The sequence below is a fragment of the Varanus komodoensis genome, unplaced genomic scaffold (genome assembly GCF_004798865.1).
Source record: "Varanus komodoensis strain SLA01 unplaced genomic scaffold, ASM479886v1 scaffold8, whole genome shotgun sequence".
In the NCBI taxonomy this organism is placed as follows: Eukaryota; Metazoa; Chordata; class Lepidosauria; order Squamata; family Varanidae; genus Varanus; species Varanus komodoensis.
In genome coordinates, this window is record NW_025336481.1 from 6,335,041 (window position 1) to 6,355,279 (window position 20,239).

Here is a 20,239-nt window from a genome sequence, read left to right on the forward strand (position 1 = left end):
TCTGAGTGACTTCAGTCAACATCTAGTGGGACATACTGCTCTTCAAGCCAATACGTCAATACACAATACTACTGTTCTGGGGAATTTCACATGGGAAAAATGAGGGAGAATCTTGGTGGTACCATCTGTAGTGCTCTGGGCAAAACAGAAGCACTGGTGGGAGGGAGAGCCTTTCATGTTCCAGCACTCCAAGGAAGGTTCATAATGGCCTTGAGGGTAGAAGAGGAAACAGCTTCAGGATCATATTCTAATAAGGTAGCCAAGTAGAGCTGTTAACACCAAATTTAATACACACAACATACACCCAGAAGTAATACATATCAACAAACTTGTAGGAAATTGCTGAGAAATTGGCAGGTCATGTTCTGGATTTGAATCGCTAGTTCATGGCTAATAACCAACCAACACAGTCACAGTTTCAAGGTGATTATTGTAGTGCACAGGAAGGCAGTCAGGTTCTGTACCCTAACATTCCTATCACATCTTTTGACGTTCTAGCAAGTGCTTAAGTTAAAGAGCTAAATTTCTTTGTAGGTGAAGATTATCTTATGTGAAGGATCATCAGACAAATTATTTTGGGTTGTCCCAGTTTAGTTTCACAAAAACTCTGTTTTGCTGGTCAGGATGACAGAGAACAACTTGCTAGCTGAGCAGGGTTTTGATTATGAAAACCCCACATCCACACCTACCCATACAGATGCCACACTGCTTGAATTACTTCTCAGTAGCAATCAAGTTTATATAATCATTCCCTGCATTATGTAAGACATAGGTATGGAACCTCAACATCAAAACAAATCCAATAAATCTCAACCTTTTGCTGTAACTACATATATATATATGTGTGTGTACTCTGTATTAGGATTTGTGATACGACATTTTAATACGGATGGTTAGTGAACTGGACAGAATGTTCTACTTATTGTCATTTTGAAGGCAGTGGTGCTATACTTTTCCCGGTTTTAAGATGGCCATAGAAAAACTGTAGTCACAAATACAGTGGTATTGAGAATCCAAATAATGGGACAAAGTGATTTATATGGATGCAGGAAAGCTTTAATTAAAAAGCCAACCAATAAATCCCCAAAGCAGACTTTGTGCCACCTACTGGACAAGGAAGAGATAGAATTTCTCAATTTTCATTGTCCCCATTACTATGATTCATATTGTTTAGCATCAAAGCATCAATAGTACAGTTTAAAATATAATTTCAGCTTCTAATTGCTTTTCCTATATTTCGGGTAACAGGAATTGCTGGAATGATAGCCAGCAGTGAAATATGTGACATACTGCTGAGTTTAAAATACCATTCCTTAGGGGCTTTTATTTTTCTTTGGAACACTAGAAATATAAGAGCATTATATAAGAAAAACATTCACAGAGGTCTAATTAGAATTATAAAAGTGAAAAGCAGTAATGAAATTAATAGGTGTTAAGATGGAAACATGCACAATGTTTCTCCATCATGGTAGGAAGTAAAGTTCTTCGCAGTAAAAGAAACACAAGATTATTTTCTTTTCCCAATTAAAGGGACAAGCTATTATGTAATCGCCTATCCAGCATTTAGCTAAGTCCTTTTTAATCTTAAGTCAGAACTGTCTTTCATGAAGAGGCAGGCATGGGAAGGAAGGGTATCAGCTTTAGAAAGTTAATTTCAAGTTGTTTTAGCAGCACTGCAATGATCCCTAAGGAGGAACAATGTAGGAGCTTCAATAAGATAAGTAAAAGCAGTCAGAGCTGAAGATAGTTGCCAGGTTCCTTCACGTTCTGGACTGACCAAGCATGACCTTGCCCTGTGTTTTTTTGCTATTTGTATGCCAAACCTTTCTCTTGAAGTCTCAGTGCTCTTTTTCAAATGTTATGCCCTTAAGGCTCCCTTAAGGGAGGATCATAATACTTGGAATTATTCGGTTCTGACTAAGGTAGCTGTAGTTATATGTATCTTCCTAATTGAAAAAGGGCTGCAATTTGTATATGACTAAGGCCTAGGAGTTATGGTAATCTCTCATAAAACAGTTCTGGAACAGTTTTGTTCCTGGTAGAGTTTTCTCCAGTCTACACCAAGAGTCATAAGCTCTGCATTTATGAAAAGTAGAAATAATTAGCAGTGTATAGAACTAGCTGGGGAAGGAGAGGAGCTGGCTAAAGACTTGGTGTAGTGTGATATTCTAAAGAGATTTTGAGAAATCATTACAATCCCATATGGAGGGAGGCATACAGTAATCTGTATTTCTTCCTTCGGAAATCAGTTGAACACTTCGACATCAAAGAGAGGCAAATCATGGTTTTCTAATCACACGGGGCTTACTCAGATGAGGATGTATAGGTAAAGACTTTAATAGGAAAGTAGATTTTCTCTGGGCATTTTCTATCACTTGTGCTTTTCTGATCTAAGCACTTAGTTTTTTTGTATTCTTAGAGCACTCACAAGACTGTGTCATGAGGCAGGCGTAAGAAACTACAGATGGAGTACAGCATCTCAGGCACAGTCTGGGATTAGCTATGTATAATAAAAAGGGTGTATGCTACAGACTTGTCAGAATCAGAGGTAAGTTCTCATCCATGTAAGATTGGAGGAGGTGGAAATGATGGCACAGCATAGTGAGCAAGAGCAGGCTAATTGTCTAAAGTAGCTCTGTGCCTCCTTCGCCATCTCTTACTCAAATGCTGAAGATAATGAAAGGGTAATTGAATTGCTAGCTATAATGCTGTTTTGTATTTTCTAAATCAATATGTCCTTAAGCTGGCTGAATGACTAATTAGAACTCTTCCTCCCCCTGAAAAAGGGGGCTCTCCATGCTGGTGTCTCGTATTTCCAATGTTAGAGGCAAAGGAGCAGATCCAGACTGCTGTGGTGGCTTCTGGCTGTGCCTGGACACTGAATGGGAGCTGAAGATGTCCTTCGTGGAGCTACATCTTCAAGACTTATCCAAGAAGATTTAAGCGGTGGGATGCACCACATATTGCAGGGGAGGTGTATAAATTGCAGAGTAACCCATTAATCTGGGTTGGGAAGGGAATGCATATAGCTTGTTCTTATCCCACAGGCCAACTGCTGAGATTCTGAATGTCCGAGGAAGACATGCTAGCCGAAATCCCCTAAAACACTTTTTCATAGACCTTCAGCATCAGGGCCTGCCAGTCTGATACCCCATTTGCCATCTTGGACGATTCAGAGGAAGAAAAGCACTCTTGAAAAATTGGCCTGCTTGTGGCTTTAGCAGGTCATCCAGTAGGAGTTCATCACACAACACCTCACATTCGACAAGATGAATTGAACAGTGATATTCATCAGTCAGTATTTTAGAGTGAAGACTATGGCACATACACTGGCATAAAGCTATGCTTTATATTTGCTTTTACATATCACGATATAGAGAGCATTGGGTTTTCCACAGCTCCTGTTTAAGAGGCTGGCAAAGAGGTTCTACTTTCCCAATGTCACGACTTAAAGATGGCCACAGTTCAGGAAATATGGAGAATTTGCCTTTAACCTAGTAGCAGTAGTAGGCTAGCACAACAACAAGCTGTTAATGTTTGTCCCAAGTGGGGATAAACACAATTCAAGCTGGTCCCAGGAAGTCATCATGGTTGAATAGAATCGGGCAAATACTCAGACGTGTCTTATTCACTGGATCATATGAGGAAATCCATGTGCATAAACAGTTAGCTTCTCTTCGGAGTTGGTGTGCAGACTTGAGGTTTAAAGCAAGCCTTACCAATACATTTTTATGGCTAGCAAGGGTAATGTACAGACATTGCTGCTGAGTCTTAGTGGGTGCACTAGGAGACATGCTTCAGACCCTGAAAAGTGTAAAAGTTACATATTAGAGAATTGAAAGCATAGAAGATTATTTCTTCCTTCAATTCTGTAAATTGAGGCAGATGTTGGTGTCATTTCTGGGAGCAAAATGGTCAGGGCTGCAGCAGGTTGCTTGAGTGCCTTTAGGAGTGTCTGATGCTCTGCAGTGTTGCATGCATCTTCCAACCATGACCATGCAGAAGCAACACTTTAAGAGCTGCTGTTTGTGGTAAGTAACCTTGAGTGTCAACAGCATCAGCTTGACTACTTACGTGAATTTTCAGCTTTGTGGAAGTGCATGGAATGGGCTTGCTTTTGTGGGTTTAAAGTACCCCCCTGCAAGAGTTCAACCCTATCTTTAGAGTTGCAGATCTGTTTGGGAGTTTATTTTTAGTCCTTGCCCCAGGATAGTTCTAACGGGGATTAATTCATGCTCCATCTATGTAACAGTCTTCCATTGACTTCACTGGGTTGACAGTTGCTAAAACGACAATTCTGTAACACAATGGGTTATAGGATAGCCTGTTAATACTGTCAGTGCATTAAAAAAATAAAATGTTGAAAATCAAGTGATACAAGTTTTAAATAGACACATTCCTGCTCCTGCGACTGAAAGCAGCTGATGAAACCTGTGATCCAGGGGTAGTCAGTTAGCTCATGTTGTAATGTTACTAAGAAGTTGTCTCCACACATTGTTTCTACAGGGGCTCTGCCTTCAGTTGTAAACAAGTTCAGCTTTGCATTCCAGGTTACCCATACGACAAAGAGTGCAACCTACAGTAAGAAGTAATGGTTCTGGCTGGGTTTTGGATGTGGGTTGGGGATGAGATAAATGCTCAGCACTGCATGATGTTGAAATGGTCTTCAGAGCTTCTGGTCTACTGCCTTTCTCAGTACTCCCAGCTTCACACAATGGACAGCATGGGGATATAACAGGATTCCCACAAACCAGCCGTTGGGAGTTAATCAAATTGTATCCGATACATGGCAGGAAAAGCTCTGCCAAAAATCTGCAATGTGATGTGTCTCTTGAGCCATGACAAACTGGAAAGAGCACAATCTGTTCACAGATTCTCAAGTCAACCCATGGCAGCTTTTGTTGAAAATCCTTAAAATACCTCCCATCAAGAGTGAGTTACATTCCTATTACTAAGACAGTATGGAAGCCCTCAATTCCTTCCCTCTTTATGTGATTGTAGGAAAGTATACAGAACTATGGCATCACAGTGCCTGTTTCCAGCTATTGACACAGTTGTGGAGACCACAGTACACAAACTACAAGCTGTTGGTTATGAAATATTTAGCACACCGCTTAAGCTTGAGCAGCTAGCCTTGCTGTGTTTTTGCCCTATCGCATCCATGGCCATATGTGCAAAGTAGCCCTCGTGTGCCAGGAGCACTGATAACTGATGTGTAATGCTGGCAATGCTGTAAACATGGTTCTATGCTTCTGGAATTAAAATTGTGCTACTTCAAATAGGGCCTGCTTTCTGTGCCCAGCTTGCCATGCAATTTGGAATGGTGGCTATAGCCATAAGAACAGCATAATGTTCATTCCTCAGTTGCAGAATTGAGATACTGCAAGGCCACTGGCTCACTATGATGGAGCAAACTTAAATTGCTTTTTGCACTTCAGAAACAGCTTCCTTTGCTGAGGCTTCCTTTCAGCATTCTAAGAGTAATTTAAAGCCTGTTAGATCACTTATGTGCATTGCTGTGAACAAAGTAAATTACTAAAATTAATGATGTAAAGTGAAATGCAAACTTTCATCTGCAGAGGGGGTAAAGGGTTCACTGAAGGTAGTTCTGCTTGCAATAGGCTAGATGTTTTGATAATGCAGAACTGCTGCAGGAGAGCTGATAGACAGGGCTGTACGAAAGGGGTCCACCTGCTGGCAGAACAAGCGATGCTAGATAATTGAATTACCTTTCTCCAAAGCCTTGGAGGCTTTGAGGATCATTCTAAAGCAAAGGAGGCCGGGTGCAAGTGGTAGGAAGGAAAGCCTGTTGTGGTTACTCCATGCTATATGTGAGTTTGTAGTTCAAGTGAGGGTTTTGTGAAGAATTGCTGTTTTATAGTTTTACCTCTAATCAAGAGGGCCAGGACACCTGTTAACAAAGAAGCTGCCACTTTACCCAGATTCTCTTTTAGGCATGCAAGAAGCTTGTGGCCATGTGTAAACTTGAAAGCTTTTTTTAATGATACTGCAATCCAAATCTAAAAAGCAGTGAATACTTATAGGAAATGTCTAGGTATGCCAAGTTCTAGCCACAAGGACAATATATGTTTTGCTCATTCCTTTTGAAAGGTGCCCCAAATTCTTCACCTATGTCTCCATTCTATGAAGCTGCCAAGTGCTGGCTTATAGGTGCACACGATTCACATAAAGGTGCCATATATCTGTGGCAGTGTGGCAAACCGCCTGCGTGCCTTATACAGAAGGGTTCTGCGTGTAAGCCAGTTTCGACATAGAACACTGCCACATGGATGGTACGTGGTATTGAACTAGTCATTGAGAAAATGGCATTTTTGGAAGGGTGCCTAGAGGGATGAGCAGGCAGGGGCTGCGCTTAGGAAATCTAGTTAGCTTTTCCTTTGAGGTGGAAAGAAGAATCCTCCTTTTGGAAGGGGATACACTGTCCACCACTGTTGGACTTTCAGTCCCCTGCTAACAGCTCTGCATGTGCATCATCAGATGCAGCACCATTAGTGGCTTTAGGGAGGGGAGGTGGCTATCACAATCGTTCTTTTATCACCTAAAGCCAGATAAATTCAATAAAATAACTTGGACCCTGAACTGAAAATAACTTGGGGAAATGCAGCTAGCCTGCTGGGTGCTTACTCCTTCCAGCATAAGAACTGTTTAATTCTATGGATTGAATATTGCCCATCCTGTCTCAAGACTGGAATTGCAAATGAGTACTAGAGACTCTGGAACTGGTGTGCCAGTGGGGGGAAGTTGGAGCCCCATCAGTCTCTAGCTTGACTGCACACTTGTTGCATGACAATAAGGCATTAGGAGCCATTTAATCCTGAAAATGTCTTGGAATTGATATGTGCATATTTGAAATCTGCACATGCACAGATCAGAATGTGGTGTTAACTATACCAAGAAAAAGCAGATTCTCCTTCCAAATGTAACATAATGAGCAAACGGTGATACCCATCCTCTAAAGCTATACTTGAAGGGGCTAAACCTATTCTATAAAACCCCTTCAAATTCCCAAAGCATGAAATGTGGACACATAAATCGGGATCCATTTTTAATGAAAGGTTGGCTAGTGTATCTTTCCAGACCCTAACTCCAAACTAGCAGTGCAAGTGTTTACTGCTAATTTGCACTAACTTCTTGTAAACTGCCCAGAGACCTTTGGCTATTGGGAGACACGGAGCCATGCTGGTTTAATACAGGTGTAAATGTGCCTTTTAGAAAGGATTAAAGGATTTCACTACTTCACACGAAAGACTAATAGACTATAAGCGATGGGACGGCATACAAAAACTCTAAAATAAATAATAGCTAATTGTATAGTAAATATGTAGGGTTCAGTATATGCCATGCTTAAGCAAAGAAATTTAATCTGTGCTGAGCTAAAAATAGTCTAAAGGCTGTCTGTCTGTGGGCAGTATCTATGTACAATGCTTCTGTAGTGCCTATTGCACAGCTAACAAGTATGTCATATTGGTATAAGAGATGCGATGACATTTAAGATTTTTCTTTTTTTTTTCTTTTTTGTGTAAGCAAGTCCCGCTCATTACATTTTGTTAGCTAGACAGTGTAGAACTTCTGTGACTTTAAGATTCCCTTCTGCCTGCAGTTCTGAATATGAATTAATCCAAAAGTCGCTTTCTACAGAACTGATGGTGAGTGTATTACCTGCACGAAAGCCAGGAGCAAAATCCTGTCACTCTTACTTCACACTTGAGTAATGTAAAGCATTAATACTGAACATCCCGGTATCACCATCATGTCTGAATAACATACATGTATTTGATAAGTTAGAGTCCTATACATTTCTTCATCTTGGAAAGTGAAAAAGCTCTGCTTTTCCAGGAAAGTTTCCAAGCTCACTCATTCTAGACACAGCTCCATTACATGGGCAAGTCTTGCTGCAACTCCGTGTCTTTAAAGCCAAGTCTTGATGATTTATCAAGAATATCTTTACACAGACAGACAGTTGACCTGATAAAGAAACTGGTGGTATGGTGAAGGCTTAGTTCTTCCTGTCGAAGGACCGTGAACTCCCGACTTCTAAAGCAGGCACCAGTGATAGCAGTGAAATAGTGTGGAGGAATTATCTGTTAACCCTCAAACGCCCTTTTGATTTTAAGAAAGTGCACTTCATGGTGGTTGCAAGGTCCCTGTGCTTTTAAAGTAGCAATGGGAATCCAGGATAGCAGCAAAATACAGTGGCTCTGTCAGTGGTGTATATGCCCCTCCATCAGTGCAGTGGTGGCAAATGGCCTGCATGACTGCCGAATTTCTGACAGTGCACGCAAACTGTTTGGGAATTGTAATACATTACAGCTAAGCAAGATATGAAAGACTGGCTTCCTTCCAAGCTTGGATGCTCCTTTAGCTACGCATCTTTCCATATTGATTAGCAACTGTTTCTCTCATCATATTAACTTAGAACTGTGTTTATGTTAAGCATGGTTTTAAGCAATCCAGTTTTATAGAGTACAGATTGATAGCAGGCTTAACTAGGGATTATTCTTAAATAGCCACCTTTTACATTTAATCAAAAGCATAAAGACTTCTGAACTTAGAGCAATACAGTAAGGGAAAGGTGAGCATATCCGCTGGCATGGCTTGTTCACATCTCACCTATTCATACGTTTAGGAGAACAGCTGGACAACAGCAGGCTAACTTGAGCATGGCCATACTTGTGGGGTGGGGGTAGTTTCACCCTGTCCCAGAAGCCCTAAAGGAGACGTGAAGTTGAATATATGTGGTTGAACTTTGTGAAAGGTGCGAAGTATAGGGAAGTGCCTCTATTGTCAGCACCTCCTGGAGCAGGTATTCCTTGAAGCACAAAACCTGTGCCTTCTGGCAATTGTGCTTGCACTTTTCCTGGAGCTGCAAGGATAATTTGTACCCATGGGTTGGGGTCTGCACTAGGTCAGCCCTCAGTGCAGATATGCAGAGGGGGGTAGGAACTGTATATCTAGAATAAGCATCCAATTATGCACTAGTACAGTGTAAGAGCAATGATAGCTGTTAATGAGGGGGGAAATCCATTGTTATTCAATGATGTGAGCATCAACCAAATTGTAACTAAACGAGCGTCAGCTGTAGAGCTGCTCAGCATTATTAATCAGGGAAGGCAGTCCAAATGTTAGGCCAGGTGTGGTCAGGAGGTCTGCATTTCTGACCCAATCTTGAGGTAGTCTTAGTCCTTAAATACTATCAGGTTTATTATGAATTTTATCTAACTAGATTAATACTGATTCATCTTACTATGTGCAAAGCTTCAGTACCCTCTGTGCATGTAAACCACCTAGATGGTGGGAGATCAGCCTGAGACTCGGGTGCCACAGGTGGTATAAGAGGTTTTGACATCCCCAGAGAGGCGAGTCAGTGGGTATGACTGTGTGTGAAGTTAGGCCTGCCTTCTGTGTGCCACGACCTGCTTCTCAGGTTGGTCTACAGGCAAGGAACATCTTGCACAGTGCATCCCAGGACTGCTGTGATGTGCACTGAGTGACACTTCATACTGGATTTGTGGTCCATTTAATTAAAACATGGGGAGGGCTGACCCAATGTTTATACCAAGTAAGCATTAAAATTTCAGAAACAAGCAGTGCCAGTTAAAGGCATGAAGTGGGGAAACAGAAGGCTAATAGTATTTTATTACACTTGATCTGACTGAAGAATAGAGCAGTTCTTTCAGAAAGACTGTGCTCTTGAGTTTAATGTAAACTCTTGGATCTCTTTTATCATTTGGTGTCTTGTTGATGAACATAAAAACTCTCCTTCAGGAAATCATTGGCTAATGGCTACTATGAATTCGCACTCCTTGCCAGAATGACGTGGAATCTTTGACAAGAGAAATACTCCTGCCCCTCATTAATTGAATATTAGGTCGTCAAAGCCTGTCCTTTTCCTGAATGGGGAAAACAGTTCTGAAAACTAATATGAGGCAGAGTCTGTTTGCCATGTCACTTGTCAAAAAGTTAAATTTGGCCTTTGTTTTGAACTGTTTAATACTAACTGGAATTACCTGTCTGTCTTTTCTTAGTTAACTTTCCATATAGACACGTAACTGTAGTTGCTAGCAAATATCTGAACCACTCCCCTCCGGCCCCCCAGTCCGGACTGATGGAATTGTTCACTCAGTGTGATCTGGATTTTGCCTGGGACCGACTGGCGTTTCTGTTATGGTCCCAGCTGATCTTGTCTCCCAGCAGCTGCTGCTTGGAGTGGGGAGACAACCACTCTCAGCCTAATGCATGCACACCACTATCAAATCTTTGATTTCGGCTCCCCACCCACTTCAAGCCTCAAAGCTTCCTGCTACCTGATCGGGTGTGACATTTGCCGCAGCTCTTACTGTGCTCAACTGCTGTGGGCTGCGACTCTGCTACTGAATCGGTCTTCCAGCCCCCCCTCCCCCCCCCGAACAGGAAATCAACAAGCCTGCAAGTAATTTGAGACTGAGGTTTAAAAAAGAAAACTCATGCATGGTGCCTGAAGATCGTGCCTCTTCTGCCCTGCTATTATCTTCCAAGATGTAAGATACATATGCAAATACACAGGAGACGCAGGGGGTCGCATGTCCCAGCACCATTATTTATAATATTTGTACTTGCACCAATGCAAAAGGATGGGCGGCGGAAGACTGCAGACAAACCAAGAAAAGCTCACAGGTTGCAGACAGACCCTGTCTAGTGTTACTTCTGTTGGGACAGCCCTGCTTTACTGCCCTTTCTTCCTTTCCAAGTGTGTACTACTTGCTCCTCATTCCTGAAATGTAGGAGGTTTGATTTGAATTTTGGAGGAACTTTGAGAGAAAAGATCTACCTGCAAATCTGTATGATAGACCAATAAACCTTGTAAGTCTCCCTACCTTGCATCCATGTGCGAGGAGGTTATGTACTAAAGTTCCTGTTCACAGGACTTAAAAGATTTCATCTGGCTTGCTTTGCCCATACAACTTTGGATTCAATTAATACAACAAATGAACAGAAATGATTTTGAAGTCAAAACAAGTGTGCTTCTGAAAACTGTTAATATATTTCATATATCAATTTAATATATGCTCAGCTTGTACAGAATTCCTGAGTACATAAAGCTTTGTTTCTTTATGCTCTTACAATTTATCAGAAAACGAGCATAATCTGTGGGACGATCCCATTTATTCTCCCAAAGAGGGGAATCATAAGGAGCCCATCAGCACTAGAACTGGGGGACTGCTCAATGCTTTGAGTAGATTAGGAAGAGCAACCAGCTGGAATTCCTGTGAGGGAGCCATAGCTGTAATGGGATGGGCAGGCTGGGGGGGGGGGTGTTATTTGAGGAATAGCATGCTATATGCCAAGATCAAAAAGCGTGACTTCAGTAGATCCTAAGCAGGTTTGTTTGAAGCTCTAGACCTCTAAAGCTTCATAAAAATGAGAAGGGATGAGGTGTTTTTTGTTTTAAATCTGAACCCACGATTAAGCTAAGCAAGGATACTGTGCGAATATAACACTTAAAAATTATTTAAGTTACCATGACAGTATCATGAATGTGTGAGTTTACAGGTACTATATTAAAATTATGCAGAAGGTAAAACATTTGAGGTTTAACTTTGAGCCACAGTAATCAGAACTGAATGTCTAGCGCCATGCTTTTACTGACTCACCTTTGACACCGCGTGGGTCTTGAGAGTGGAATGCCACAATAGGCGTGCTAGCAAAGGTGGTGATGCCATCCCAAGCCAACCTTGAGCGCTCTCACTGCTCCAGAGTTGGCATGATAGTGACAGCGAATGCCCAAGGATGAATAGCTGCTGTTGTCTAGCAATACTCTTGTGGGGCCCAGAATTCACTTGAGCAGGAAGGAAAACCGCTGGCGTGGGAAGCGATCCACCCAAGAGCAACACCACTAGCAGCGGCTGTGAGGTGGCCAAGATGTGTCAGGGAAGACAGCAGCTGCCATCCGCAGTTTTGACCCAAGAATGTGCAGGCAGGTCTGCGATATTTTGCCTGTCACAGACGTGGCTCTGTCGGGCAATTATGCATGCCTAACAGTTGGTGGCAATATTTTACAAAGGCATCACAGAATTGGCAAGCACACAGCAGCAGTCCACCCACAGCAGCACCCCCCACTATGGGTGCTACCTTCGATTACGTATGTGGAGTTAAGAAACAAGCCCTAAGTTTGATAACAAGATTTGACATGGGGAAGGGATAAGATAAGCAGGAGGCAAAACCTTACTTTGTTCCAGTACTTTACGTGTGGGGACTGATATAAAAATAGGTTTTAATTTATTCAGTTTGCTTTGGGGTTTGCTTGTATTCTGATAATTGCCTCAGAAATGTGTGCCAAGGAATCCCTTTTCCTGTAGCATTTGGGCATCCTAATTCTCTGCTTTTTATCACCACACTGCCTTTTACATAGCATTAGCAGCAAAGAAGTGGATCAGCTATGCATAAATGTCTGTAGGGTGTCATAACTTAGAGCAAATTGCAAAATAAGGAGAGTATTGTAAACCAATGAATAGACAATGTTTTGGGGGCAAGGCAAATGAAAAGAAATGAAATACATTATTCCCTTATTTCTATGGATGTATACAAAAATAATTTGAGTTCAGTTGGACTTATTCTCAATTAAATGTATATCGGATTGTAGCCTTAGCTCTAGTTATGGCTGCTTTGATCCATAATTACATCAAATTAAAGGGTGTGATATGTAAGAGAAATGTGGCAATAAGGTATGCTATTGCGCACTGTATAGCTGATAGCCAGCTATCACTTCTCTTTCAACTGCTTGATTTTACAGTTCCATAAGTAAGCGTAGCCACTGCTGCTCCATATGCAGCTAGTGCCTGGTTTGAGAAGTCTTACAGCTGTAAGCAATATCTTGTTAGGGTACCAGAACTTCTTTGATTCAAACTGCTGGTGACTGAATGCTCCTCTACCAGAAGCGGGGGGGGGGGGGACTATGCCATAGAAAATTAACAAGTTAGAGTGAAGGCAGGACAAGGCAGTCTCTTCAAACAGTTAGTTTTAGAGGAATGTTCAGCCATGAGCCTCCACCTTTAGTCTGATACAGTGCAGGGAAGGTGTAGCACCTAAGTAAGAGCCAGTAAATAGTCATATCAGTAAATGGTGGTTACAGTCCAGGTGGCAATGGTATTATTGCTACACTTGGGAGGACTTTGTCAGCTTATCTGGGTAGCAAACAGGGCGACGGCATCTCTTGTTTCTACTGACTTCTGCTTTGCGTGGGAGGACCCAGCCGAGCTTCCCAGCATGGAAGCAGAACAGTAAAGGAAAGCCAAACCGAGAAGACCCTGAGTGCATGGAACAGTGTTGAATGACAGCCGTGCTGAGTGTATTTCGTGCCACTGAAAGCCATGCTCTGCATGTGTGCACACACGTTCACACGTCAGTGCAGCTGCCACCTCATGCAGCATCTCGTGGGCAAGCTTTAATGTAAATGAAGCTCTAAATGAAGGTAGCTCCATAGCAATTATTGTGAGTGCTGGAGCAGCAATAAGTTGCTTCAGAAGCTGAAACAGCTGCAAGGTACTGGTGCATAGACCGTCTCGGCCTGAAGCTTATCCAAATGGTTCTTTAATTCAGTCTTGCACAACCTGGTGACTTGGTTTTGGACTAAAACTCCCAGCATTCCTGACCATTGGTTCTGGCTGGGGCTGAAAATGAAGTATAAAAATTCTGGAAGGCACCAAGCTAGGGAAGGCTACTGTACCTGTTCCACTAGAATAGATGAAAACCATCTGCTGACATGTGAAGTTTCCTTTTGCTTAAACAAGTACCTAAGGCATATTATGATACTAATATGTTGAGTAATGTTGTATTCCAGATATAACCATGTCCATATCTATTTGTACATTATCTAGTAGAACAGTATGTAAGGGAAGTTCTATGGTTGCATGGAGCCCCTCTAAGAGAGCAACAGATGATTGAGAAAATCACAATCAGGATCCAAAGAATTATGCAACTTGGTTCATGAGCCCAGGGGGGGCTTTTAAACCTGCATTTTCTGAATGGATGTGCCCCATGCTGCATGGCAGAATGGCTTTTAAGCTGAGGAGGCGGGGGGGGGGGGTTCCTCCAAATGCAGCATGGATGTCAAGTACGCAAACGCAAGGAAGTTAAGAATTTCACCTGCTAGCACAAGCCTGCTGTATGAACCTAAGCACTTTGGGTCTCTGCTGATGAAAATGAAATGGTCTAGAAAAGAATAGAAATGAGACAAAAGTAATGGGAATATTAGTCAAACTACTGCCTGTTAAAAATAAGAACTTTTCGCAGTATTCACTGAAGAATACATAAAGTCATATCTATTAATGCTGGGCCCTGTGTGTATGTGAAAGAGACAGATTCTGTATGGATTTACTACAACTTAAAATCCATAAAGAGGATAAAATTCATTTGTAATGGACTTCTCTTTTAAATATGAGAAACTTCTATAAGAATGTGTGTATATAAGTAAAACAATTGAAGCATCAATACATGGGATAGGGCAAAAGTATTTTCAAGATGGTTCTTTTAAAATTTATTCATGTTACTCAGGTTAATCTTATAAATATTTTCTGATATTTGAACTAAATCAGGAAATACTTCATTGTCAAGCCAAATTAAGGTCACGTAGTCACAAGACAGAAAATTAAAGTACATTTTTAAAAAAAAAAATTGCAGATGCAATACAGTTAGAAACCCTTGCCAAATAAGGATGGAGTAGCAGTCAACTATGACACATCAATATTAATAAGTAATAATCTCCCATTGCTCTTGATAGGGAATTTATGTGACTAATACAGGCTTCCTCAAAAACTAGGGAGAAATATAATAAACATTGCTGCTGAAATACAGAATTTTCTGTTGCAACTGAACCACTTAAGGTTCTAATTGTCGGAGGAAACCATCCATGCCCCTTTGCTTTGTGACAGTGCCATCTCACAAATATCTCTAAGTTGCAGATACACCAACTGGATTTAGTGAACTTGACACAGATTCTGCTGAGTATGGCTAATACCAATGTGTGCAGCATGCAGCGTGTTCTTTGCAGTGTCTCACATGGTCCGGAGGGTACCTATGATAGTCTGTGGCATCAAAAAGCAAGCGGACAAAGCAGCAGCAGCACCATAAAGATTGGCACATGCATTCCGGATAAGCCTTTGTGCTCTGCAGCTGCCCATTTAACTTGGCTGCAGACTGCATCGTAGATAATCTGAGATTTATATATAATCTGCAAGTTGGAGCGAAGCAATGCAGTTAGAATGAAATGCATTGGTAAATGTCAACATTATTAATGATCATTCACAGTGCAGTTTTTGCTAATAGCACAAGTGTCCTGGAACTAGTTAAGCCTATCAGCACTTGCACTGTGGTTTAAATGACTGGGGTTTTTCCCTGAAACAAGCCTCTGCTGATCAAATTCGATGTGTTGATTAATTCTAATTAATCGCCTTGTATGGATTTTTGGCTTACAATGGCCATTTTAAGATCAGTGACAACGTGCCCTGGAAAGCTGAAGTGTTTCCCTCACTGGTTTGTGAACATTGTCCTTTCCGATGTCAGATTTGTGTCCATTTGTTCTCTTCAACGGAGACTGGCCACTTGTGCTGGGTAGAATATGGACAGGCATTGCCAACAGGAGATGGCAGACATCCCAGTGGAAGGTGAGCAAGTGAATGAATCTGCATTGTTGTAGGTGACGTCAGGGCCTGCAATACTGTTTTCAGAACCGCTCCAGGGATAGTGCGGGCATTCAGCCTCGTGGCAGGAACTCTCTCACATGAGATTGCTTATTCAAGATAGTGACACCTTGCTTTTTGCACAAGCGGAACCTGTAAGGATAGCAGAAGGATCATCCGAACTTGAGTTTGAGAGGAGAAAGACGTCATGCTGTATGTGAACACAAAATTTCTAATGAGTCAATCTCTCACCCAGTGATACTTGAAGAATCATATTTGAATACATGTCACATTTATGACTATCAAAATGGCGGTCCACATTTTCAGGAGTGGCAAATTGTTACTGGAAAGTGTCCCAAGAGGAGAAACAGTTCACAGTGTGCTCTTCAGTCTGTTTTTATTTGGCTCCTGTTTCCAGCACCGTACCTCTGGAGTCACAAACCTTTTGAGTTACTGTCAAGTTAGGTGCTTTCTAGTGTTTCTCTTTTTGGCTGTTGTCCCAGCCTTACTGAGCCATTTAATAGTATTTTTTTAAAAGAATTCTGCTGAACTTGGGCTATTGTACATGTGTGCCTCTTCACTTGGCACCTTAATTTCTCTTTAAGCAGAAACTAAACCTGGCAACTTCATGATTCCAGGTTTCCTGCTGGAGAGAGGGCTGTATTTGCAGGGAATAGTTGTATTGATCGTAACATGTTACAGTCCTGCAAGTGTCTTCCTGCATGAGCATCTGGTGTGAACCTGTTGAGATGTTGTGGCCTGTCAGCATTTTTGCAGGTAGCAATGAAAGTGGATGGTATGGTGAAGCTTTTCACTTGGTTACAGGCAGAATTCTGGAGTGCTGCTGGTGAACTTACCCTCACTGAGAGATACAATATTTCATGAAGGACTTGATTTATAAAGCCACTGTTGTTCATCCTGGCACTATTCTAACATATTTCCTTTTGAGATAATTAACTTCATCTGTGTATGGTCATTAGGGAACACTGATTATTTGTCATATTTGATGCAAATACAATACGGGGTTGCTTAGATCAAGCTGGTGCCATCCAACGTTTTGGGCTTCGTCTCTTGCCAGCAAAGCCACTGGTGAGTAATACTGGAGTTGTGGGCCCAAATAATTGGAGAGCACCAGGCTGGGAAAAGCTGGTTTAAATAATTCAGAAAGTGTTTCTCTTCTCCCTTTTCTGCTCAAAAACAGCTTGTATAACTGAGAACAGAATAAGATCATGGGTTACTTTAAAACATGCTTGTAATTCCTTGGGAAGGAAACTGAAAAGAAAGCTCTGTAGAATGAATGTTAGTAATGGTCTCTCTTATGTTTGGTGTATATCACTGTAATGTTAACCCACGTGTACAATCTTTGAAGATGGATCTATTTTTATTTTGAATTGTGGAAAATTGCACACATACATATGATCAGTTTTGTTCTTGCTTACATTTGTTTTCTGTCCTTGCCATACAATTCTCGTTACTAAACATGGGAGCAACCCCCCTGCCCCAAAGAAGAGGAAACCATGTTTTCCTCCTCCTTCCAGTAATAGATGCACTCAAAATCACATGACATTGGAGGAACAAGAGCTATATTTATGCTGCACAGATCCTTCTCCAGCTGACCTTCTCTATGGCTTGCAGATGGGTCATTCATAATACCACCTTTTCATGAAGCCAGTGCAACTAATACAGCTTCAGAAACACTGCTTTGTGCTGTGCCCAATAATAATATTTATTATTTACTGCCTTTTTAATAACATACAAAATGTAACAAATGTTACAGGGTACAATTCAGGCAAAGCTGAACAACTTTAAATGATTTTATTGTGAGTTAAACATATATTTAAATCTCTCCCTTCACTGGGTCTAAATCATGCCCAACTTTTACTGGTTCATATCAGTTGCTGTTAAATATTAGTTAATTTTCACCAAATAGGATTTGATACAACATTTTGTTATACTTTGTTCTTTTAACAGCACAAAAAGAAGATCGGAGGAATGATGATAAACCAGCAGAATCTTCAAAGAAAATTATTGTGTCCACTTCTGCCACTGAGAAACCCCTGTCTTTACAAACTAGAAATCTGCCTCAAAAGAAAACTGCTGCATTTACTGGTAGTTCACTGGCTAAGCACCCAATTAAGCACTCTGCTGCAGGTTTCAAAGGAGTAATCCCTAAGAAATCCTCAGTTTCCACAGGTCAACCTTCATCAAGTACTGTGTCAACATCAAAGCCTTCACCTCTGTCTTATGCTACATCCTCAGTTTCTAAAAAGACAGGTGCCTCTTCTAGCATGGCTGGAGGACTTCGGAAGCCCATAGTGTCTTCTGCTTCAACAACTTCCTCAGCTTCAGCAGTAAAATTAGCTGCAAGTGCCAGTCAATCACAACCTAACTCCCAAATTCGTCAAAATATACGGAGATCCCTTAAAGAGATTTTGTGGAAAAGGTAAGGTACTAAGCTCCGCATCCATACTTATTTAAAACATTTCTATACGGCTATCTGCTCCCTGGTTTACAACATTTAAAATAGAAACAACCAACCATCATACCCACAATAAAAACGAGAGCAAAATTTCAGGATAGTTAAAATGTTGCCACATGAATAGTACACACTCATTAACATTCACCATTTTTCAGATAAAGTATAGGTAATAAGTTTAATCTTTAAATTGGTGAATATTTTTACTGGGAAGCAAATATTTGATACATTTATGTCAATGGCTTAAAGGGCATTTTTAATTTCTTCCTCAAAACTTTTTTACACCACATCATCTTTGCAATATAAAGCTAGGCATGTGCATTCCTGTTGGCACCACTTGTGCTGACAACATCCATCACCATGTGAAGCAAATCACCGTCAGCACCTCAAGTAGAAGACGGGTTCGCTGGGAACACAAAACCCTGTGATATACAGCCCAGTATTTCGAAGGCTAGGTGGCAGCAGCTCTCCAGCACAAACTTTACCAGAGTTTGAACTCCAGGACCTTCTGCATGCAGAACCAGTGGTCTGTCGTTGAACTACAGCCCTCTGCTTACATTATTTTCAGTTTCAGTCATTCCAACTGTCCCAAAGCAGTAATGCTGGACAGTAATAAAAACCGGAGATGGAAAGTTCTTTCTTGTGTGCAATAGACACCCATTTTCAGAAAATGCCACATTGTTTTGCTGTGTTTTGGTTCAGCAGCAGAGTAAAACCCACTGAATTCAATAGGCCTGCTTCCAGGTATATGGGTCAGGGTTACTGTCTGGTTATTTATTATTACTCCCACCTGAGCAATAATTTTCCCTCCTTTTGGCAGAGTAAATGACAGCGATGACCTGGTCATGACAGAAAGTGAAGTAGGAAAGATTGCACTGAATATTGAAAAGGAGATGTTTAATTTATTCCAAGCGACAGATAATCGATATAAGAGTAAATATCGCAGTATTATGTTCAACCTCAAGGACCCCAAAAATCAGGTTTGTTTGTATGAAAGTAAGCAAACAATGTGCTATCCATCTATTTTTATGTAACTGCAAGCGGATTTTGATTTGTATTAGAATAGTCCACTGTATATTGCTCAAGAAGACTGAAAAGCTTGGAACGTTTTAGTTCAGCAAAAACTGCCCAATAAAGAGCATGGTAGGTTTATGGATAGAAGGGTGTTTTTCCTGTCAATAATAGAATCTCTTAGTCATCCAGTGAAATTGGTATTGACATTAAATTCCAGACAACCAAAGTAGATCTCAGAACGCATGGCTGATTCTGAAAAAATCTCCTGCTGTAGGCCGACATTTCCACCGCCGCCACACTTCCGCAAATTGTTTTAAAGGGAGAGGATATGGCTGTCAGTAGCTATCAGTTATGATGGCTATATTGGACTTTATGTGAAACTGCCACCATACCCCAGGGGTCCTCAAACTTTTTGAATAGGGGGTCAGTTGAAAGGCTGCGGTGATGGTCGCAGGCCGGTGAGGTGGGGGTGCCTGGGGTCGCGGGCTGGTGAGGTGCCGTCAGGCACGTGTGGCAGTGCTCGCTCACTCGGAGATCTCCCAGCAAGTCCAAAACCATCTCTGAGGGAGCAAGGCAGCGGCGAGCGCCCGCATACGGGAGGCAGACACTGGCGGCGACTTGCTCCCTTGGGAACCATCTCCAAGCGCATGCATACGGGAGGCGGGTGGCGGCTCGCTCTCTCGGAGACCATCTCCAAGCGAGCAAGCCACCACCTCCCCGCCCACCCAGCAAGCACGCACATGGGCGGCAAACGGCGGCGCGGGCTGGATGGATGGCCATGGCAGGCCGGATCCATCCCACGGGCCGCGGGTTGTGGACTCATGCCATACCACCTCCCACACTGTTCCAAAGGGACCCCCCAAACCCCTGGAGCAAGACTTGCGAGGTGGGGGGAAGAGCTAGGAGCTACGGGCAAAGTCCACATGTTTTTGCCCATTACAGATACAGGCAACCAAGTGCCTTCCACATTTTTTACCACAACTCCCATAAGCCCCAGCTAGGATGGTTAGGGAGCATACATTTGTAATGCACCACAGCACCTGTGTCTGTTCTAGTTTCTTCACTATACACAAGG

General features: G+C 41.8%; 1 protein-coding gene across 4 annotated transcripts in view; it reads left to right on the forward strand.

Annotated features, from left to right (window-relative positions):
- Nucleotides 1-20,239, forward strand: part of DIDO1 (death inducer-obliterator 1) — an 85,847-nt gene that overhangs the window by 44,490 nt on the left and 21,118 nt on the right. For all 4 annotated transcript variants that reach the window (XM_044455528.1, XM_044455527.1, XM_044455525.1 and 1 more), the window contains 2 exons: nt 17,646-18,117; nt 18,971-19,130. In XM_044455528.1, coding sequence (XP_044311463.1) covers nt 17,646-18,117; nt 18,971-19,130 — 632 coding nt within the window. The remainder of the gene's footprint in view (nt 1-17,645; nt 18,118-18,970; nt 19,131-20,239) is intronic.